This window comes from Dermatophagoides pteronyssinus, unplaced genomic scaffold (assembly GCF_027571235.1).
Source record: "Dermatophagoides pteronyssinus isolate colony J.1.1.1.1 unplaced genomic scaffold, Derpt_VIB-CSIC_2022.12 sq0003, whole genome shotgun sequence".
NCBI lineage: Eukaryota > Metazoa > Arthropoda > Arachnida > Sarcoptiformes > Pyroglyphidae > Dermatophagoides > Dermatophagoides pteronyssinus.
Genome location: NW_027461527.1, coordinates 550,758 through 574,276, shown reverse-complemented (window position 1 = coordinate 574,276; position 23,519 = coordinate 550,758). Strand labels below are relative to the sequence as shown.

The window sequence follows — 23,519 nt, the reverse complement described above, 5'->3', positions numbered from 1 at the left end:
AATCAAATTCACTAACCAAGCAATGATCACTGAAAATCCAAATTCACTTGCTTAACGATGGTCACTAACAAATCCAAATTCACTTGCTTAACGATGGTCACTAACAAATCCAAATCATTGCTTGGTTAGTGAATTTGGATTTGTTAGTGACCATCGTTAAGCAAGTGAATTTGGATTTTCAGTGATCATTGCTTGTTAGTGAATTTGGATTTTCAGTGATCATTGCTTGGTTAGTGAATTTGGATTTTCAGTGATCATTGCTTGGTTAGTGAATTTAGATTTTCAGTGATCATTGCTTGGTTAGTGAATTTAGATTTTCAGTGATCATTGCTTGGTTAGAAATTTGGATTTTCAGTGATGATCTTCGAACAAGTGAATTTGGATTTTAGTGATGATCTTCAAACAAATGAATTTTGATTTGTTAGTGATCATCGTTAAGCAAGCGAATTTTGAATCGTTAGTAATCATAACTGAATAAGGGAATTCAGATTTGTTCAACCAAAAGAATCATTTTCGGCTAGCGATTATTATATTTGGAACTTGTAATTTTCATGAAATTTCTTGATTAGGTATCAATTCTCATAAGTAGGATGTTGTCTTTGTTGAAAAAATCAAAAATTGATTTTTTAAATCGTCGTTAACCGAAAAAATCATCGTTAACTGAGGTAATTTTTTCTCCTGACCCATCGTCGTTAACCGAAAATTTCGTTAATCGAGGTGTTCGTTAACCGAGGTACCACTGTATTCGAATATATAATCTATTTATTTGACAAAAAAATCATTCGATATTTTCTGTTTCAGAATCGATCACCTATATCTATCTGATTTTAATCTAAAAACTGTTTTGGTCAACATATCAAGCAGATGGACATTAATGTCCATTTCATTCATTCATTCAATTCAGATAGTTTGATGTACTGAAGCGATTAAAATGGTTTATTTTTAGATTAACTTTCCAACAAATAACAATAGCAACGAGTTTCAAATTCGAATGAATGAATGCATGAATAAATGAACGAAACAATGAGATTTTATTTCTTCAATATAACAATACAACAATAATAATGAGATGGATAAATTCACTTACGATCAATGTGATAGGGCACACCTATTTGATGCCTTTTATCATTGTCGTTGTGTGTTTTGATGAGAATTGCGAGTTTTAATCCAACCAAAAAAAAACCGACTTCATTTTAGAAGCACCGGATTTTAGAAGGCAAAAAAAAATCACTCGATTTTTGATGCCCGATCACTGATGATGATCAAGTAACGAATCGAGAGCAATAAAGGGAAAGGAGATGATTTATTTTATTTTTTTTTTGTGCGCGTACATGATAATGATGATGATGATGAAGATGATGATGATGCTATTTGATATAGCGTGACTGGACTGGGTTGAGTGAAAGGCTTGATCGATTGAAAACAGTTTAGGCACGGGATTTGTAAGCGTTGATGGTGCTCATACCACTGGATCGACTATTGCCACCTTCAAGAATTCGAATCGATGATCCACCTGTCGATTGTGAAACTGGTGAACTTTTGGTTCCGCTAGTTGATGATGAAGAAGAGCCGCTTGATGGAGAGGATGCTTGTGCAAATGAAACGCCGGATAAACCATCATTGAAGTAAGACACTGAACCTGATGATGGGCTTGATGAGCTGCCTGATAATTTACTTGATGAAGAAGAAGCTCGTGTAATTGAACTGGTTGGTTGATTCGAAGCAGCTGCAGCATATTGGCCACTTAAACCACCTTTGAGTCCACTGCCTAAACCAGAACCATAATCACTAGATTGCATATTGCCACGTGGTTCACCTTTGGCAATGATGGTCTGAATTTCTTCTTGGACTGGTTTAATTTCCTGAATAACTCTTCGATATGGTGTAATGATTTCACGAACTTCTTGGATAACTGGCTTGGTAACTTCGTGTACTAATCGATGCGGTTCATCTTCAGATGTGGTGTGTTGAGCTTCACCTGCAAGACCTGGCTGATGAGTTTGTACGACGTTCAAAGCGCTGGATGCTGATTTGAAATGGATGGTAAGTGGTAAATTACCAGCTTCGACTTCAACAATTTGTGGTTGAGGTAATTCCATTGGTACATTGACGTGACGGATTTCAACTGTATGTGAAGATTGTACAGCTGCTGTAACAGGGCCACCACCAAAACCTGATACTGGTTGTACGGAACCGCCACCGCTTCCTCCAGAACCGTAAGAGCCACCACCGCCACCACCAAGAAGACTACCACCAAAGCTAGATCCGCCACTTCCGCCGTATCCACCAGCGTGGCAAGTGCTAGCCAACAAAAGGCATACTGATATAATTGACTGAATGGAAAACAAATAAAACAGACCCAAAACATTAAGAATAACCAGATAGAATATATAAACTCAATTACCTGAATCATTGTTGAATGAGTTATTTGATGATTTTTTTTTCTTGAACGATGAACGATGTGATCTGTTTGAATGTTTCAAATGATGTTTGAAAGGATTACGGTTTGACTATGGCTATTTATACGATTGGTACAACAATCTGACGATACAACGGTCTGGTTAGTTAGTCAGTCAGTCAGTTTTGTTTAGTATCCTCTTATCCGCAAATCATTATCCAAAAGGATCGACCGTTCTCTCAACAATTCAATCCAATCCAAATAATGCCAGTCCCACTTTCTCTTTACCTGTCTATTTCGGGCAAACATGCCAGATCCATATCGGACAGGTTTCCCTTTCATTCATTCATTCATTCACTATTCATCGAATTGATTGACTTTAAACAAGCCAACATTTAAAACTTCGACATAAGTAAGTACATCAACAATAACAACAACAAAAACCCCACCGACCAGTGCCAAAAGCCGGATAACTTTATTACAATTAATTATTTAGTACTTATTTGTTATCGTTTCTCATTAATTATCGACATGTTCTTTTTAAAATCAAATCAAATTAATCGAATGTTTCCTGTATCATCATCATCATCATCATCATTTTGTTTGTTTTTCTTTTTTTTTCTGCTTTACATTTGATCACGAACAAGGAATCAGGAATCTTTCAATTGATTCAATTACTAAAGACCCTTGTATTTTTTTTAAAAAGAAAAAAAAAGAGTTACTGAGTATTTTGTTCCGCATATGACCGTTGATCTCAAGACACAAATGATGATGAGTTTCAAATGATTGAAATGGGCGAATTTAAAATAAAAAAAATTTAGCAATATAAATGCCATTTTGATAAGGATCGCAAAAACCATCACACAAACACACACACACACACACACACACACAAAATCCATTTTACAGATTTTATTTTCATTTGATAAAGTTGTTTAATCAACGAGGAAATGGTTTCATCAATGTTTTTATTTTCAAAACAAAAATCAGATGATGATGATCTTATTGAATTGATGTGAAATTTGAAAATTTGCCTTAAGCAATTGATTGTATGGTTCGAATGTCATATTAGCTGGTCAACAACAACAACAACAACAACAAATAACCATTTTTTACTGGCTGGCTGGCTAGTTGGTTGATGGTCATTATTGGTTGTTGTTTTCATTTTTTTTTATATGCCAAGGCAAATCCAAATATTTAAATCCTATTCAAATTTGATGCTTCTGGCAAAAATATATCGGTTGCAATTTATTATGCTTTTGGTAAATGATGCAAATGAGAAGAGATCCCATTGTTCTCCCAAAACGAATGAATTAAATGGATATGTATCAAATCTAAGCCAAATACGATCATAATCATCATCATCATCATCATCATGATGATGGACATCGACAGAAAACCACATTATCATAACACATAAAATGTGCTAACGCCACTAATTTGTGTTCATCAAGCAAAGCAAAGCCATGCAACAACAACAACAGTCGGGCTAGTTTGGATTCGTTTCCTGGTTCCGGATCATCATCATCATCATCGTGCCTTGTATTTTGTTTTATAAAATCTACCCGTCATAAATGATGATGATGATAATGTGGTGGTGAATGATGCTGTCGTGTTTGATTTTCTTTTTGTTTTTTTCGTTCATTTTCCAATTGAATATACACCTTGTTTTTTTGTTTGTTGTTGACTTGTTTCATCATAAACTTCATGGCTTGAAAGAAGAAGAAGAAGAAGAAAATACCGATTCTTTTTTTTTTCCTTTACATATAAAAATATGATTTTCTTGTTGCAATCAACCATTTGTTGTTGTTGTTGTTTTTTTTGGGACCACATTTGCAATGCAGATTTGTTATTTTGATAAAAATAGCCTTCCTGTCTTTTTCTGTTTTTTTTGTTATCATAAACGTCATGATCATTGGATCAGCTGGACAAGTGAGACAAACAACAAACAAAACATCAAAAACAACAACAACAAATTAAGGAATTATGGATTTGAAAATCAAACGAGAAAAAAATGGATTTTTATTGAAATTTGCTTTTTAAAAAAAATTCTAATAATCATACATATTGATCATATTTTGATCAATTTGTTCAATAATATTAATATTTGAATGACAGAAAATTTTGATTATATTAAATAAACAAATAGCAAATAATTGATGAATGCCAGTTATCAATATTGTTGTAATCAATATTAAATATTTTGGATAAATCATTGGATTTATTGTTTGCACGGTATTTCCATCATTAAACGTTGATAATGATGAACGTTTTGACCATAATGATGAAATGGTTAAAATTGAATCCATTTGGCTGGAAATTGTCCAAAAAATTAGCAATATATTTTGTATTGATGATAACATAATGTTTTTTTGTTGAAAATGATATGACATTAATTGTGACTGGACAGAAAAAAATGAATTTCTATACGGTCGAGACCATAGGTTTATATGTAAAAATCGGAGAAGCTTATCGAAAACCTTGTATATTCAAATGGGCAGTGGTCAAAATGGTGTGTGTGTGTGGTGTGGTGTGCAGGTCATTTTTAACCCATTTGTAACTCCTATCAACCAATCAAACAATCGAATCAATGATAAGATAGTGATATCTTTGTTGATAATAATTTAAAAAATGATAACATTTCCTGATAACATTACCTCGAAAATGATCGATACTTGTTCAAGTTAGCCAGAAAATGATCGTGGCCGATATTTATAACCGATATACGATAAACACAAACACACCGGTAGATGGTACACTGCCAATGTGTGTAATTTAGTTTGTTTTTTAGTTTTTTTTGGTTATTTTGAGATCATCATCAATAAGATGATGATGATGATTAGCTTTGATTGTTTGTTACATCTTGTAAAATCATTCATTCAATGTTGATCCCCCCCCAAAAAATACTAAGTTTTTGAAAAAAATGAAGATTAATGCCGATAGAAGGAAACATTTGAACAAAATGACAAGTCAAAAATAAACCAATCAATCAATCGGATTGACCTGTTATTTATGGATCAGACAATTAAATGATGGTGTTTTCAAATCTTTATTGATCCATCATTTATCGATAAATGTATTCTTCTCCACCCAAACTGATTTATAATGGATGAATGTTTGTTTGTTTGTTTATAAGAAAACCCAAAAAGCCTCATCAATTCAATTCATCAGATCTGTTATTTTCATTCTATACCTAGATTGTAGCATCATCTATGTGTAACGATTGGAACAATTTGAGGATTTCTTTTTTTCAAAAAACATCTTTTTTTCCCACATATATACAACAGCAGACAGCAGTTGATAATGTGAAAAATCATTCAAAGCTTGGATTTTCTTTTTGGTTGAAAATAATGAGATAGTATAGAGTAAAGTAGAGAAAACAAAAATGGGCGCGTTGATTAAATGAAACGAAACGAATGATGAACGTTGATTATCATCATTATGATGATGATGATAATAATGATGATAATGGTCATTAAAGAATATATTTTTTTTTATTTTTGCAGCAGCCAGACAGGCAAGCTGTCATCCATTTGTATGTAGAATGGATCAAACATTCCATCATGTGACATTCAATGAATGAATGAATGAATGAATGAAGGGGCATTTTTTTACAATCTACCATCAAGGTTGGCAAGAATCCTTAGTATTAAAAAAAAATTGATAACAGCAACCAAAATCATCATCATCATCATTTTTGAAGCAATGATGATGATGATGATGACTTGAAACAATCATCATCATCAATTTGATCATCTATTTGGCCTGTATGTTGATTTCGTTCGTTCGTTCGTTGTTTTTTGTTGCTGTTTTTTTTTGTTGTTCATAGTCATTTTCTTCATCATGATCATCATCATTATCATCATCGGTTGTTTAATAATGATGATGATCATCATCATCATCATCATTAAGTTTGCCCCCAACAAAAAAAAAAAAAAAAAATGAATTGAAACGAAACCCTCTCTCTTCCCCCCCAAAAAAATCCTCATCATCCATTACAAACAAGCAAACGAATCAAAATGACTCTGATCAACATGATGATGAACATCATGAATGGAACAAACATACAACATACACATCTAACATCTATATCGTCATTTTATTTTCAAAAAAAAACAACATAGACAATGAACCAAACGACAGATATTTTAGATCCATTGTCAATGTGAGATTTGCCTTTTTATTATTTCATTTTTTTTCTTGCCTCATCACACCAGACTTGGACGGTTCATAATCATCATCATCATCATTGGCCAATATAGATTCGACTATTATAATAGCAATTGAAATGATGATGATGATGATGGTGATTACGGCCGCCGATCATCATGATGATGATGATGACGATGATTATGTTGATGATGATGATCGTCATCACCGCCATCATCATCATCATCATCATAATCATCATCATCATCATCATAATAATGATTACCCAAAAAAAAACCCACGATCATACTGTATAGCTGCCTGTTTTCATTATACAACGATGATGATGATGACGACCACCACAAAACAAAATGGGCTTTCGTTTCTTTCAAACTTTCTATATGGTTGTTCTGGTTCGTAGCTATTCTCTCTCATTCGTTGATAGAGTTTGGTCAAGTCCCGAGCGCACCATACATCGACAACCAAAAAAAAAAAAAAAAAAAAAAAAAAAAAACCGATTGCAACAACAACAACAAATTTAATGATGATGATGATGGCCGTGTAGCGATTCATTTGCTATGTGACTGAATATGATGATGATCATCATCATCATCATCATCAACCATTTTCGTTATTCAACATTGGCAGCAAATGATAATGATGATGATGATGATGATGATGGCGATGATGATGATCATCATCATTTGGGAAATGAATGAATGTATGAATAAATGAATGTACAAAGTAAAAGAAGAAAAAAAATGAATTACACTGTCAAGATTCAAGCAAGCAAAAAATTTTTTTTGTTTTGTTTTCATCTTGTTTAGGTTTGTTTTTCTATCATTTTATTTCATTTCAAATTTGACGCTGGTCCTGTGAACACACACACATAGCGATTCGAAAGAATCTTACGAAAGTTTTTTAAAATTTAAAAAACCAAAAAAAGAACGATGCATACACATAAATTGATACGTTTGATAAAAGCAAGACCTATGCTTTATAATTTTGAAATGGAAGATTATAATAATAAATTGATTGCCGAACGTAATTGGTCAGAAATTGCATTGGAAATGAATGCTTCCGGTAAGTTTTGAATTTTATAAACAAAAAAAATTCTTGAAAATTCTTAAAAATTGAATAATTTTTTTCTCCAGTTAGCGAATGTAAAACTAAATGGAATTCATTACGAACTGCATTCAATACCTATTTGAATAAATTGAAACGTATGAAAAAACCACGTACCAAATGGATTCATGCTGATGAAATGGCTTTCCTTAAACAATATCTTAAACGTAATCGTTATTCAAGTTCCGTTTCAATTCATTCAAACGATAATAATAATTCGATACATCATTTAACCGATAAGGATATTCTTTCGGCAACTGATGCAGCATTTTTAATGACATTAACAACAATGAAATCAAATGATGATCATGATTTATCCAATTCTAATCAAAGTGGTGTTAGCCATGTTGACTATTATGACAATAATGGTGGCCAAAATTCATCACCAACACATTCAATAATGAATCTTTCGATGGCAACAAAACGTACCAGATCTGGTTCTTTATCATCATTTGAACGAACAACTACTGTTCAACATCGAAAATCAAATGGTACCTCCTCGTATGGCAAGGCAAAAATTTCGGAGCCTAATCTTGTTGATGTAGAAACCTGTGACGATAATGATCATGAAGATGATGAACAACAAGACGATGATTATGATGAAATGGACGAAGTTCAACATTGTTCAAAGAAATTTAAAGCTGTGAACAAACAAGAATTGGACGATGATAGAGACCATCATGAAAATAATGGTTGTTTTGATTTGAACAATGTTAAGAAAGCCATTACCGTATCGTCAACATCGAACGGTGGTGAAAAAATGAAACGAATCACATTGGAAGCTCCTGAATCGATGCTTATCTGTTTCGATGTACACCACCATAATCATAATCGACATCATCACAATAATTTATCCAAATGGACCCCTACAACCGCTGACGATTTAACAGGATCCGAAATGGACATCTTTGCCGATTACGTAGCAATGAAATTAAAATCATTTTCGGTGACTAATCGCTTAGAAATAATGACCAAAATCTGGCATCTTCTAACCGAAGTAACAATGCGTCAATACTCAACTTCACCACCATCATTGGCCAGTTTGATACCAATCATAACGCCACATTGTCCACCGGGTAGCACTAATCTTGCTCCACAAGACTTACGTTAATTGAATACTGACATTGTAATTCATTTCTTTTTCCATATTTTATCTGTGATATAGAATGTATAGCCAACATATTACATAATTTAATTATTTAAATAAATTATCCTAATTATCTTGATTCATTACCATCCATAATGATAAAAATTTACTTATGGAACAATGTATAAACTAGTCAAAAGACGATCATCACAAGACATCCGTATGTTGTACGTTTTCATACGATGATAGTTGCCAATTTCGGTTGGATTTTTTTCCACGGCCATAAAGCTCTCTGAAGCAAATGGCCAAGTATGTGTGTATGTGTTTGTGTGTGTGTGCACTTCATTGGTGATATTGGCATAGATCATTTTATGAATTCGAAAATACCAAAAATTTCAATAATGACCAATATGGCCGACAATAAAGTAGATCCTTTCAAATTGATCGAATTGGTTAAACAACGTCCTGTTCTCTACGATGAATTATTGCCCGAATATCAACAATATCGTCAACGCCAGCGTGCTTGGAACGAAGTGTCTAGAATCTTAAAACAACCAGGTAAGTTAATCATTTTTTAATCAGAATTTCATTGATTAATTAATTACATTTGATTAGTTGACAAATGTCAATACAAATGGCGCTCTATACGGTCTCTGTACAATGGTTATCTTCGACGAAAAACCAAAAATCCAAGCCAACAAATAAGTTGCCAATACTCAGATCATCTTCAATTCCTCGACGATTACCTTCGACGTAAACGTAAATCCAAATCAAAGGAACGTGAACTTGATGAAGGTGAAGAAGAAGATGAAGATGATGATGATCAAATGGATGATGAAGAAAAAGACGATGATGATGAAGAGGCTGAAGAGCTGGACGAAGAAGACGATCTCGATAAAGAAAAAACATCCAGTAAAGAAAATTTTGTTGGTCGTCTTTTGCAAGAAATGTATGCCAAACAACAGGAGCGATTACGTAATTTCACTCGTAGATCATCACCATTTGTATCGCATACACCGACCACACAAGCGACCACTCGTATGTCACGAACGCCATCAATTAGTCGTTATGATCAATTCAGTAATGAGGAAGACGATGACGATGATGGCGAACAATTTTTACCAAAACAAAAGCTGGCTCTTCATTCTACCACTTGTGTATTAGAAGATCTTCAAGTATGGGGAATTTTCGTGGTAGTTTTAGTTGCATTGGCTGCATTGGTCATTCTATGGCCAACATACCTAGGTCGGATATTACGATTTCGAAGTTAAAAATCATTGATTGCATGTCATCTACCTTTTTTTTCAAATCCAAAACCTACATTTTTCCATATATAATATAATCATCAACATTTACTTATATTTTATTATCCACGCATACAACTCTTAAAAGCATGTTTTATGAACACAATTCCTTTGCCAAATATATAAGCATGAATTAGTTGACAAGGAATTTTTTTATTAATGTTTTTTTATCAAATCAATAAATAGCAAAAAAAAACAAACTAATCATGATGCGTGTAGACTTTTAGCTAATCGATGTAATATGTACATCATTTTGACATTATTATCATCAATATCCCCATAAATTGGATCATTGATGGCAGGTTTTAATGAATTATTAAAATGAATTCTTTCATCATCACCAGCTTCAATCATCGGCTCAAGTGGTGGTGATTCTGATAATAATGACCGAATCGTAGCTGATGATGGCGGTGATTCTTCAGGTTTCGGAGACATTCGAATCGATGAAACTGTATCATAGATAGCCTTGTAAGGTTGATTCATCATTTTGGTAATAATTCGCGATTCATCTACCATTGTTTGAATTCGATTAGTTAATGTTAGATCAAGCATATTAGATTGCTGAATTTTTTCCACATCAATTACAATGATATCATTATGATCATTATGATCCATTTTTAATGGATCATCAATTTGTACATTTTGTTTAATTTGAGTCAAACGTGAAGCCCTACGATGACTTCTTTTTTTACTGAAAGATTTAGACTTGTTTTTACGAATACTGGGATGCTTTCTTGATTTTTTTCGATGAAAAAAGACGTCTTTTTCTTTCGCTTCAGAACGGCCAAGACGCATTAAACATCCAGCTATCACAAGAATAATTATTAGAATAATGATGAACAATTTGGATCTATTATTATTTTGGAACTGTTGATACCAGTTTATTTTAGTTGAGATATCTGTTTCGGTTTCTGCATAGTCATCATATGTTGTAGTTTCAGGTTTTTCTTCTGATTCCATATCAAAAGAATTATATTCCCGCCACCAATTTTGGTCAAATCGTTTTTTGTTATCACTAGAAATGTACGTGGTTGTTGTTTTAATTGTTGCCATTGACCAAAATTGCTCAATTTCTTTTTTGTGGTTTATTTCGGTTGATGTTGAAGATCGTCGCTTCTTTCGTTGATTGAACTGTGAAAATTCTGAAGTTGTTATTTCAGTCGATTGTGTGGTCGTCGAATGAAATTTGATTTTTCTTTTGGATTGTCGTCGAGAATGACTTTTGACAATCAGATTGTTGACTATCGGCGATTCATAAGTTGGATCAGCAGTAGTAGAAGTAACTTTGACAATCTGATCGGCAATTAGTTGTGATTGTCGGTGATCATATTGCAAGGCTAATGGAAGTCGTATAGCCGAAGAATTGCCAAAACAATTAAAGAATTCTGCCATAGAGATTTTCGTTGAGTCTAAATAATCAAGATGACCGGGAATCGTTCTACTTTGAAGAAAATCAAATTGATCTAGATGGAAACCGCTAATCAGATCATCGCGATGTAAGTCGATCACGTCCATCAATGTGCGAGCCATAACAGCCTGATCGTTGTGACATCTAAGTCTACTTGATATCTGCACAAATCGACGAGGATCAGACATTTGAAACAAGCCTCGCAATGACAATAGATTGGAAATGAGACTGTACTTGAACGGAATCGGTAAAAGCCGAAACGGATGGGCAGGATCATCGCTAGTAATATATTGAAAGAACATTGTTTTAGGCCAGCATTTTTGTTGATCAGTTTGGCTAACTGAGTCATGGCATATGTCATTCTCGAATGAACGTTGAGAATGGCAAAATGTAGCCACAATAAGTTGACCACCACAAGATGATTGTTTCGACGTTAATCGAGGCGATGGTTGTATTAATCGATCGGAAAAAGTACGCAATCGGGCTTCAAACATTTCTAGTTGGGTTTTGATGTCACCATGTCCTTTGTCATCTACATAAGGCTCCTTGCTCAATGAAACTTGACGAAACTGATGGCTATTCACATCATTGACACCTTTCATTGGATCAGGATCAATAATCATTTTTTGCAAATCGGATGCTAACGAATGAACAATATTATCATTAAAAATTGGACCATTATGTCTTGTCTGTTGATTAACAGATGGCGACACTAAGGTAAATAATTGACATAAATCCATTGTGGTCAAATAATCAAGATTATAATGTTGAGCTGAAACATTAACAAATATATCTTGTTGATGCCAAACACTAGATAATAAATGACCATTTTTCCAATGATATAATCCATATAATGTTTCGGTATTCATTCGAAAAACAAGATAATCACCCATCATAAACATAGCTTTAATATGATGTGAATCATCAAAACAGAATTGTTCGATTTGGTTGATAGTTTGACCAATGTTGATGGTCAAAGCCATTTTCATCATCATTGTAAATAAAATGATAAAATTGAACATTTCTTTTCTTTTGTATATATCGAAAAGAAAATTCAATCTAAAACCACGCAGCAAATATCACCATAAAGATGAAAGTGTTTTTATGTACGAACAATTCTAATTCAATTCTAATCATTGATTAGTAACAATGGATAACAAACAATAACAACAATGATCGATATGGCAGGATTTTATTTATTATTATTATTATTTTTTAATGCATATTTTTCACATCGCTAGACAGACTATATATGTGTTGATTTCCAAGTTAATTCATTAAGAAGAAAAAAAAATACAAGCAAGAATTAAAAAAATAGAGGAGGGAGAAAAGGAAACAAAAAAAAAGAAAGAAAGCAAAATGATGAAAAAAAGCATTGGCGGCTACCATCGCAATGTATGGATTGGCCATTTATGAAAGTTGTTGCAATAAATTGGCAACTGTGTGGCCGATTGATGTCAGATGATTATCTCGAGTGTCGTTTTCCGTTTGCCGTAAAATTTCAGTCCAGGTTATCATTTCCACTTTAAGCCCGTTTACCATATTGATTCAAATCGGATGGCTGTACTTGTTGTGTGGTGGGCCTCAAATTGGCCATATCCCATGATGCTGATCGTTTTGAAAAGCCAATCTTTCGAATTACTGGATCAGCGTATACAGGTTTTTCAATAGTTCGAGTCAAATGACCACTGGCTGAAGCATAGGTACCAGCTTTATCCAAACCTGGCAATTCTTTAGCAAAACCAGATGGACCAGAGATTTGTTTGCCATCTTTACCATAGATAACTGTATGTCGTTCTTCGATGACTGGACGAACTTCATGTGTAACTCGTCGATATGGCACGATGACAATTCGTTCCTCGAAAATGATTGGTTTTACTACACGAACCAAAATCCGTCTTGGATTTGGATGTTGAACAACCAATTCTTGAGCATCACCACCATATGATTGACCATATCCTTGATTACCACTAGCGGCTGCATTTAATGGTTGGCTAGCTGGTAATGTGACAACTTGTTCTCGTGGTGGATTAGCAGCCAACAATGATTGTAATGATGGATAAGCGTTTGATGCTGATGATTGTGGTGCAGCCGCCGCAATTGCCGACGCTGAGGTTTGTTCTGGTGTCAGGTTTGCTTGGCTGGAAGCGATCAACGCTACCATGACCAGTGATGAGGCCAATATCTTTATGTTACAAAAAAAATGAAAAAATATAAAGAAAATAAAGAAAGAAATTATTAAACAATATCCGGATATTTGTATCATTTAGTTCAGTTGATAAATTAATGGCCATCGGGCAATCTTTATTTAATGTCTAACTAAATGTTGAATTGTTTTGTACTTGTTTGTACAAAAAAAAAAAAAAAAAATGTTTTGATCAATGGTTTTAATGATTAAGGATCAATGATGCAGGACAGATGGGCCAACTAGATTGGTCATCGAAAAAAAAACACATCATGAGGTCAGTGGACACAGTACAATTTATGTTGATTGCTTTCCGATTACCAATTACCACTGTCACACTGAAATAATGTTCGAATATAATGTCCACATCCGCATGCCACAGTTGTTATTACAAAGCTGTACAGCAATCCATCATCATCTTCATCATCATCATGGGTAATGAGTAGATGATGGCCACCACAACCACATCATCTCAATTCAATTGGATCATTCAACATTTCCGTTATATTTCTATTATGATAACCATCCAGTTTTTTTGTAAATATATTGGCTACAATTTTGTTGATGATAATCGTGCTCGCAAAAAAAAAAATAGTTATCGCGTCTAGATCGCGACGTTCTCATCATCAATGATGACTGTAAGCGATCAAACTTTTTTTTCAAATAGATGAAAAGCCTGAAGCGATGAAAAATTTAAACAAAAAAATGAATTGTAAACGATTGCCCAATAATAATCGATCTAATCATCAAGATGTGTTCCGGATAAAAATTATAATAAATTTTTACTCTGACAAATCAAAAAAAAACATTCATTGAATCGATTGTGGTCCCGTTTTTTTCATGTTCCTAATGCAGATAATTCTAATTATAACCTACAAAATATAATCGGATCGAAGGACACACACACACAAACACACGCGTACATTATGGTTAAGCTATCGATGATTATTATGATTTCATTCATATAATAATAATCAACACTAAATGGTTTTAATCATTTCAAATTTTTTTTTCTTCATATAATACCAATATAGCTAAATGAACCGTATCCGTGGCCAATTTTCATTTTTTGAACTAACAACAACAAACATTTTGGAACCGAAATTCAAATCTTAATAATAATAATAATCATTATCCATTCATCCATGCTTATCATCATCATTATGGTGATCATATTTTTTGAGTGTGTTTGTGTGTGTGCCAAACCATTTAATATTGATCATTAAACAACAATAACAGCAGAAAAAAAAATTGAAGTTTTTTAAAGAAAAAAAGTTTATTATAACCGATTTAAATACAATAGATCTCTGGCCCCAAAAATATATGTAAATGAAGATATTTTGTAATGATATTTTGGTTCAAGTTCAGACCACGAATTATTAGTTTTGTTTACAATACACATTTACATCAACAAATATTGATTATTCAAGCAAAAATGGTGGTGGTGGTGGTCATAATAAGAGCATTATATTTTTGAATAATTTTTTTTTTGTAAACTTTTTTTTGTAATTTTTTTAAAAAACTTACCCGTAACATAATTATCTGTATTTAAAAAAATATGATGATATAAAAAGAATGATTTTTATATTTTATTTTATCCGGGTCGTAACAACTGTTTGATTGATTGATTGATTACCGATCCGATCCGTTGATGTTTTTCATAATAATCAAATTGGATTTTCTATTCAAAAAAACAAAACAAAAAGAAAAGAAAAGAAAATTAATTAATTAATTAATTATTTCATATTGTAAATGATTATTCTTTGTGATTGAGTGTAACATCTCTCTCTCTCTCATCATTATCATCGTCACATTACATCATCATATTGAACATCGAATGTATGATATCAACAACAACAACAACAACAATATCAGTAACAGCAAACCAAACCAAAAAGATCCAAATCATGTGATGATAAATATAACCACCACTCTATATTCTTATTTTTCCTTTTGATGATGATGATGATTATTTAGATGACATCTCTCTCTCTCTCTCTCACTATGGTTTAATGGTAACAGTTAAAAAAATAATAATAATAAGATGACCAATCTATCTTGGTATGTATGCATATGTTTCATACGATCATCACGAACATGATCTCCTCATTGTCATCATAGGGATTGTATTTTATTTTTTAAAAAAAGCAAAGAGAAAAAAAGGCTTTTTTCTTACATTCTTTAAAGGGAATAATATCTTTCGGAAAAAAAAGATGTTGTAGTTTTTTTTTGTTGTTGTTGTTTGAAAATAAAGTAACCAAAAATAATAATAATAATAATAATAAAACCATCATCATAAAGATGATGAAAATGATGATGGGCAATATAAGTATTGATGTCTTTTGATGATCCTCATCATCATCATCATCTTCATCACGATCAACCATAACATAACCATATAAACCAGAATGAGAAAAGATCATCCATATATAACGACGACCGAAAAAAAAATAATATGACCATTTCCATTTACTTTCAACTCTTTTTTTTTCTTTCTTTCTCTCTCTCTTTCACTATCTAAACATGATCGATATTTTCATTGAACAACAACAGCAACAAACTACATAGAATATACATGTATCCGATGGGGGAAATAAAAGAGACAGTTAGTGAAATTTGTCAACGTGGACACATCGTTATTATCCATTTAAAAAAATAAATCGCCCAACAAACAAAAAAAAACCCCAAAAAAATGATCCAATAATCTTATATGTCGGGATATTACATCTTTATTGTCGTTCGATACGAATGATGAAGAAAAAAGAAGAAGGTAAACAAACACTTATGGGAAAAAAACATTCGACTCTTTATTTTTTTTTCACCATTTCTTCGGTGTATGGATGGATTGAAGATGATGATGATGATGATGATGATGATGAGCTAATTATAGCATCACCAACAATATCAATCTGTAAAGAGTATGGTTCGTTATTGGAACCGTTTTTTTTAACGTTTAACACTGTATCGGTGGCCATTTTTACCGATGACATCGATATACACAAGTTTTTTTTCTCTGTCTGGCTAAATGAGAACAACATTCAACAACAACATAGAGTGTAACCATATGGAAAAATAAGAAATAAAATATCTGCTGTTGTTGTTTATTTGTAGAGTAAAAATGAATATATCTGTCTGTTATATAATGTCAAACAAACATTTAGTTTAAACTAATCCAACAACAAATTCAAAAATCGATGATCTCGATTTCAATTGATCAATGGACAATATTATGATGATGATGGGAAAAATGGATTTTTTGTTGTTGTTGATCATTTCGACATGGAATAGATAATGGGGGAAAAAAAAGATTTAAGTTCAGTATCATCATCATCATCATAAGGCTATTCATAATGTTCGAAATTGATCTATTCATAAATGAAATGATGCAAGTTTTTTTTTCATCTTCTTCTCTAAGCTCTCATTTGTCCTTGTGATATTTGAATTGAATGGATTAATGATTGTGAATAATGATGATAATGGAAACATTTTTTTATGTTCAATCAATTCATCAATTTCTTCATTTTCCTTCACCTTTCATTATTGGATTTTTGTTGTTGTTGTTGATGTTGTTGGAAAAAAAAGTTCAAGCTACATTTGCAAAAAAAAATGACCATGGACTAAAACACATTTCTTTTCTGTTCTTTTTTTTTCTTTTCAATCAAATTAAATTGGGTGCCCGTAATCAATTTGATGGTTATAAATAAATAAAATGAAATGAAAAACAAACAAACAAACAAAACATTTCCTGGATCAACAACAACAGAACAATCTAATCCAATTGTTTTTTCATTAGGTGGTCAATCAATTATGTCACACACACACAAACAGTGAAAAAACAAAAGATTCACACAGTTGGCTGACCAAATTTTAAAACACATTATCCTTTTGTTTCTACAAATTTCATTCAACATAGAAAAAAAAGATATTTTCAGTCATTTAAATGTCTGACAACAACAACAACAACAACAAAAAATTAGAGAAACATTCACAAATATCGTTTTAACCTGTTACATTCGAATAATTTTTTTTTTTTTTTTTTTGGTAAACACTCACCCGATTGTTTTGTTTTGTTTTTTTTTGTAATTTCGATGAGATGAATGATCGAATAATAAGAAGAAAAAATAAATAAAATAAAATAAAAGAATGATTAGAATAAATTGTGAAATTATAAAATGAACAAATTATCAAACAACAACAAAACAAAACATAAAACACCGGTTGAATATACACACACTACACACACCAAATGCACAGTGTACACACACCTTAATTTTTATTGATGAGATCCGTTATATTGTTGATGCTGATGCTACCTGAATGAAACTTTTTAAATTCAGTGAAATTTTTTTTGTTTGTTTGTTGTTGATGATGATGATGATCGTGACGAATGGATTGAATTATTATTTTTTTTTTTGAAATAAATTTTTTTTCTTTAAATAATGATGTTTGATGATCATGTATTATATATGAATGATTCTTTGTGTTGACCAAACAAAAAAAAAAAAAACAGACGGACAGACAGATACACTTTCGAATGATTCGATTCAACAAACAGCAACAACGAAACTAAAGGTAACAAAAAAACATTCAAATAGTTTTTATCCATAACATTTTTTTTTTTATTTTCGCCTTTTTATATTTATCAAAATTCACAAATCACATTTATTTATTTATAAAAGAAAGAGAATATAACATTGTTGTAAATGTATATTAAGGCGTAATCTGAATATTTTTAATGTGAAAACGAAAAGTAAAGAGAAATTTTCTCTTTCTTTTCCACTTTCTTTATTCCATCACTATCTCTCTCTATCTATCATTCAATTATTTATGATGGTTTTTTTCCCAACAACAAAAAAAACATTCAGATTGAGATCAAGATTGTGAATACAAGATGGACAGGTGTTTATTTTGAAAAAAAATTTCAATTTGAACAAGTGAGAGATAGAGAGAGAGAAAAAGTAAGTCAGTAAGTCATTCTCAAGTAAACCATCTAAGTACCCGTCTTTTTTTCTCTCTTTTTTTTGCATCTTTTTCCTATAGGATTTCAAGAAATTCACTCTCTTTCCAGAAACACAAAACGAAAATAATAATAATGATGCGGCTTAAACATGGGTAGCATTTAACGATCGATTTGATGGTGGTGGTGGTGGTGGTGGTGGTGAGGGGGGAAAAACTGGCCATACATGATTTGATGGATTTCCCACTAATTGCTAAATGCTTTAAAAAACAACTAATTTCTCTTTCGATTTTATTCAATAATAATAATAATATCCGCCGGATTTTTTTTTTTAATTTTATCGATTTCCAATTTACAAAAGTTTACCCGAATCATCAAGTTTTTTTCCCCTGACGCCCTTTTAGCCCGATGGTGGTGAAAATAAACTAAAAACGAAAACGAAAAAAATAGACAGTTATCAGCGGATGTAATTCGAAAAATTGTTTCGGGCAAATTTTAGCATGTTTTTTTTTAAAAAAAAGTTTATTTCGTAATCCACAAAATCAGCATTTTATAGTATCACCGCTACAAGTATGTTTTTAATATCCGAATATCTGATAATTATCGATTTGATTTATCAAGTTATATGCTGGGAGAGAACTGGATTTTTGTTTTCATACATATCATAGAAAACAGGATAGTGTCATTTGATTTTTGTTTCATCAAACAAAATTTCAAAAAACATATGGAAAAAAAATCCAAAAATAAGACCGTCTTTCGTCGGTACTCGATAGCTGCTGATGAAATGAAACGAATTGGATCGGATTTTTTTTGAAGAAAAAAAAACAATAAAATTGTTCAATGATGAATCAAGTTCATTTTCATCATAATCATCATAATAATGATAGATCTTTTGATAATGGACGATGGTGAAATTAAAAGAAAGAAAAAACCTGTTACTTCTGGTTGATGATTCTCTCTCTCTCTCTCTCTTTAGCTGGTTATCCATTGCATCAAATGATGAAGAAATGGTGTTTGACTGTAAACCAATGTAAAATTCCATCGTGTTTGCATATCGTCTGTATGAATGAATGAATGGAACACACAGGTACGGTATTAATGCATCATCATCTTGGTTGACCTAAATCTCAATGTTTGTTTATCGAAATGAAATGAAATGATTTTACTTTTTTTTCTTTCTTTCTTTTTCTCTTGATCAATGCGAGCCAGAAAAAAAACCGAGAGTGAAAACTATTATTTACCTTGCTAAAATACTTTGCTAAAACTTCTAATTTCATCATCATCATCATACATAATGTAGCACTGCACTGTAGCACATTCAAATATATGCAGATGAATCGATAAATGGCCATTGGCTATTTATTAATTATTATTATGTACATTACATATCTTCATCATCTTCATCATTGATGATTGCCTTCGAAAAAAAACAGACAGCTGCTTTTACCATCAAAGCCATTATCATTATCATCATTATCATCATCTATTGTGAATAATGGATAAACCAATCTACAAATGTGTCAAGTGTTTGGTGGATTTTACCCGAAAAAACAAAATATGATGGCTGATGATCCTAATCGAATCGAATAGTTTCTCTTCAGAAACAAAAACAAAGCGAATTCTTCAATCCATTTATCTTTAATTTTCAGGAAACTAACCGGTTCAAAATTTAGAACAATCGGTCACACACATACATCACACAAACATTAAAATCCAATCGATATAAGATCGACCAAAAGATTTTCAACAAAAAAAAAAAAGATTAAAAAAAGATTCAAGTGTGTATTGTTTAATCATTCATTCATTCATTCATTCAAAACACTTTTATCCATCTCATCATATATAAAACAAAACTTTGATTACAGGTATGGCACCGTATCAACGAAAAACAAAACAAAAAAAACAAAATTGCTTATGGCCATCAACTTTATTCATTGTTTCAACAAACGAAAAAAAACAAAAAACCTTTTCCATTGATCGAAATTGTTAAGATTACTTAAATTTGGATAAAATGGCTTTATCTATTTAGATGATTTAGGTTTTTTTAACCCATTTGTTTTTTCTTTCATTCATTTTTTTGATCCATTTATTATAAGCTGATTTTTTCGAGAAGAAGAAAAAAATTTCGATATTTTGCTTCAATCTGAAACCATTTTCATAAGACATTCCACAAACAGATTTTAGCAAATGGTACATGTAGAATGCTTTTGATTTCTTTCGTTTTTCTTGAATTAAGAATCAAGGCTTGCGTTTGATACATGTTTGATATCTGATCAATGGAAAATGAAAGCAAGGTTTTCTTCTTCTTCATTCATTAATTTTTCTAATGAATTCTTAGAAGAAAAAAAATGAAAGCAATGCGTCATTGAATCGCCCTCTAACAAATTAATAAAAAAAACTGAATCACATTGAATGGATGATCCAACGACAACAACAACATTGATTGAATACAATAAACAAACAAGCATTGATCTTGAACATGATGATGATGATGATGATCAATGTAAAATATATTCGATCAATCAAAATATTTGTGTGTTTGTGTGTGTCTGGATGTCATGTATTATTTATGGATTTCATCATCAAACGATTGTTCGGGTTAATTGAGTTTTTTGTTGAAGATTTTTTCTTCTTTTGAAACAAAACAAAAAATGTCTCAAAATCAAAAATATTATCATCGTTTACAAACTGAGATTAGCATCGAATAACTTTGACAAATGTCCTTGATGATCATCATAATATTGATATGATTTTTTCTCCAAAGAAAAAATAAAATCTTCAACATTCAGGTATACGACGCCCAGAATCTTGAGGCAAAATTTCAGCAAGATAGTGAGATAGAGAGGGAGAAGGAGAGTACCGATATCAAAATGATCTAAATTTGGATACTCGATTATCCAATCGAAACGAATCGATTTGATTTTTTTTCTTTCCTTTTGATGGCTGCCAATTTAAGGATATTGATTAAAATATTTTCGCATAGTTTTGATTTTATTTTATTTTTTTCTGGCTTATTTTCATTTGAAATTCAAATGAAATAAGCTTGAAGCACTTTCACTAAATATATATAGTGAAAAAAAAAGTGGGTAACAACAAAATTATTATGATTTGGTTTTCCAATAAAAAAAAACTTCACAATAAAATTATGGCTGGAATTTCCAAATCCGTAACAAATTCATGATGATAATTTCGATCTTTTTTTTTTTTGATTTTTTTTTCACTTTACTTTACTTGATAATTATCAATTTGAATTCTCTTTCCACACATCCAAATCATCATCATTTTTTTTTTCTTGAAAAAATGTTATGAAATTTGTTTCGTCGTTGTTGTTGTTGTTGTCAACAAATCGATAATAATCATTTTAATTAATTAAAAAAAAATCTTTAAAATGTGACGTAATTTCAATCTGATTTATCATCCTGATTTCCAAAAAGTGTTGATTTTGAATTTGATTATTCATATTTGAATTTTGTCCTTAAAATGATGACATGGCCAAAATTCAAAAAAACGTTTTTGGATTTTTTCAAGAAAAAAGATTCCACGTGTTGACAATACATTCATTCCAATGTTATTTTAGTCACATTTGAAAATTGATCCATTGTTGTTGAATTATGATGATGATGATGATCATGGATTGAAATAGGAAAAGAAAAGCTTTAATACCAGGTGTAAAGATTTTTATCAATTTTTTTTTGTGAATTATTCATTTATTCAGCATTTTGTTTCGAAATTACAGACTTTTCTCGATTTTCACTTACGGATTTTCGTTTAAATTTAAAAAAACCGAAATTCATTCGATCAATTCATTTTCATTCAATGAAATCTCTTTTGGGCTTTGATATGGATTAGGATGATGATGTTTAAATCCTGCCAAAAAAAAAGTCAAAACAAACAAATAAAAAAAAACAAAGATCTATCTGAAAACGGAAAAGATTATCATGTTTACAGATAATATTTAAACAAAGCTTGATTGATTTTATTTTTCAACCCTGAATGAAAATAATGAAGATTTTTTTTTTGTTTCGGTAAAATGAAATAAATGATAATGTTGGCGGTTGTGAGAAGAGTAAAAAAAATAGTAAACAAATACACATTGGGTAAAAATAGTCAAAACTTGAGCCGATCGTTCGAAATGATCAAATCGATTAATTGTAATTTTGTTATTATTTTTCTTTTAATTTCTTTATGCTCATCATTGATTCATTAATTTAATTTTATCTGACCCATAACCATCCAAGCAATGTTCAATGATCATCAAAATTGGAGCAATTTTTTTTCTTTTTTTCTCTGACTACCGATTATCAGTTCGTTGATGTGGACAATCCATTAATTTGTTTATGAATATGTTCGTTTCGCAAAAAGAAAATATAAAAATATTTTCTCACAGCCTCCAACAACGAGAAAAAAAATAAATGAAAAACATTGCCGACCATGATGATGATGAGTTCGTTGAGTGATGACCATTGCTTGCCATTTTAATATTGCTGGACAACAACAACAACAACCATCAAAATTTTGCCCCGATACTAATAGCAATTGAGTATAACAGTGCCAAAATTTTCTAGAAAAAAACTAGATCACTTCAAATAATCGGCTTCTGAACATACACTTGGCAAAGTAAATAATTTCGGTGGATCCATTTTTTTGATAAAAAGATACATAATGTGAATAATAATAACAATTTTTATAAATAAAAAGCCGATTTCGATGATCATCGAAATCGAACGAAAAAAAAAAAATGAAAAATAAAAAATCGATTGATCGATACATGCGTCCATCATTATCATCCTCATCATTATGTTTATATGTAAACATTCGATTTTTTTTCGTTTGTTTGTTTGTTTATTTGATTGATTGATGTTCATTCCTTGATATTTTTTTTCTTTTTTGTTGAAAAAATTGCCTC

The 23,519-nt window shown here is 31.4% G+C and overlaps 5 protein-coding genes and 1 long non-coding RNA gene across 7 annotated transcripts; 3 read left to right on the top strand and 3 right to left on the bottom strand.

Annotated features, from left to right (window-relative positions):
• Positions 1-1,012: 1,012 nt before the first annotated feature.
• LOC113791441 (uncharacterized) lies at positions 1,013-2,565 on the bottom strand. The gene is made up of 2 exons (XM_027341224.2): positions 2,405-2,565; positions 1,013-2,333 (listed from the first exon to the last, which is right to left on the bottom strand). Exons 1-2 carry the CDS (start codon positions 2,411-2,413, stop codon positions 1,428-1,430), a joined length of 915 nt encoding a protein of 304 aa, XP_027197025.1. The 5' UTR covers positions 2,414-2,565; the 3' UTR covers positions 1,013-1,427.
• A 3,757-nt stretch (positions 2,566-6,322) lies between these two features.
• On the top strand, positions 6,323-8,902 carry LOC113791437 (uncharacterized). Of its 2 annotated transcripts, none has more exons than XM_075825010.1 (3): positions 6,323-6,563; positions 7,375-7,630; positions 7,702-8,902. In XM_075825010.1, exons 2-3 carry the CDS (start codon positions 7,498-7,500, stop codon positions 8,781-8,783), a joined length of 1,215 nt encoding a protein of 404 aa, XP_075681125.1. In that variant the 5' UTR covers positions 6,323-6,563; positions 7,375-7,497; the 3' UTR covers positions 8,784-8,902. The 2 variants fall into 2 exon arrangements, with proteins under 2 accessions (XP_075681125.1, XP_075681126.1); XM_075825011.1 differs by lacking the exon at positions 6,323-6,563 and adding an exon at positions 6,611-6,960.
• A 126-nt stretch (positions 8,903-9,028) lies between these two features.
• LOC113791442 (uncharacterized) lies at positions 9,029-10,267 on the top strand. The gene is made up of 2 exons (XM_027341225.2): positions 9,029-9,317; positions 9,375-10,267. The coding sequence occupies exons 1-2, from the start codon at positions 9,071-9,073 to the stop codon at positions 10,028-10,030; spliced, it is 903 nt and encodes a 300-aa protein (XP_027197026.1). The 5' UTR covers positions 9,029-9,070; the 3' UTR covers positions 10,031-10,267.
• LOC113791434 (uncharacterized) lies at positions 10,197-12,549 on the bottom strand. Its single transcript, XM_027341218.2, has one exon. The coding sequence runs from the start codon at positions 12,491-12,493 to the stop codon at positions 10,268-10,270; it is 2,226 nt and encodes a 741-aa protein (XP_027197019.1). The 5' UTR covers positions 12,494-12,549; the 3' UTR covers positions 10,197-10,267.
• Positions 12,550-12,644: 95 nt separating this feature from the next.
• Positions 12,645-18,061, bottom strand: LOC113791443 (uncharacterized). The gene is made up of 3 exons (XM_027341226.2): positions 17,922-18,061; positions 15,184-15,268; positions 12,645-13,656 (listed from the first exon to the last, which is right to left on the bottom strand). The coding sequence occupies exons 2-3, from the start codon at positions 15,190-15,192 to the stop codon at positions 12,997-12,999; spliced, it is 669 nt and encodes a 222-aa protein (XP_027197027.1). The 5' UTR covers positions 15,193-15,268; positions 17,922-18,061; the 3' UTR covers positions 12,645-12,996.
• A 53-nt stretch (positions 18,062-18,114) lies between these two features.
• On the top strand, positions 18,115-20,551 carry LOC142646355 (uncharacterized). Its single transcript, XR_012847313.1, has 5 exons — positions 18,115-18,228; positions 18,336-18,614; positions 18,697-19,183; positions 19,235-19,700; positions 19,823-20,551. It is a non-coding gene; the product is annotated as an uncharacterized LOC142646355 (long non-coding RNA).
• The last annotated feature ends 2,968 nt before the right edge of the window (positions 20,552-23,519 follow it).

Excerpts from the sequence above, each read along its gene's own strand:
- LOC113791437 (XM_075825010.1), top strand. The coding sequence starts at position 7,498 with ATGCATACACATAAATTGATACGTTTGATAAAAGCAAGACCTATGCTT. Across the intron at positions 7,631-7,701 it reads ATTGGAAATGAATGCTTCCG|TTAGCGAATGTAAAACTAAA; the intron begins GTAAGTTTTGAA and ends TTTTTTCTCCAG.
- LOC113791442 (XM_027341225.2), top strand. The coding sequence starts at position 9,071 with ATGTGTGTATGTGTTTGTGTGTGTGTGCACTTCATTGGTGATATTGGC. Across the intron at positions 9,318-9,374 it reads TAGAATCTTAAAACAACCAG|TTGACAAATGTCAATACAAA; the intron begins GTAAGTTAATCA and ends ACATTTGATTAG.
- LOC113791434 (XM_027341218.2), bottom strand. The coding sequence starts at position 12,493 with ATGTTCAATTTTATCATTTTATTTACAATGATGATGAAAATGGCTTTG.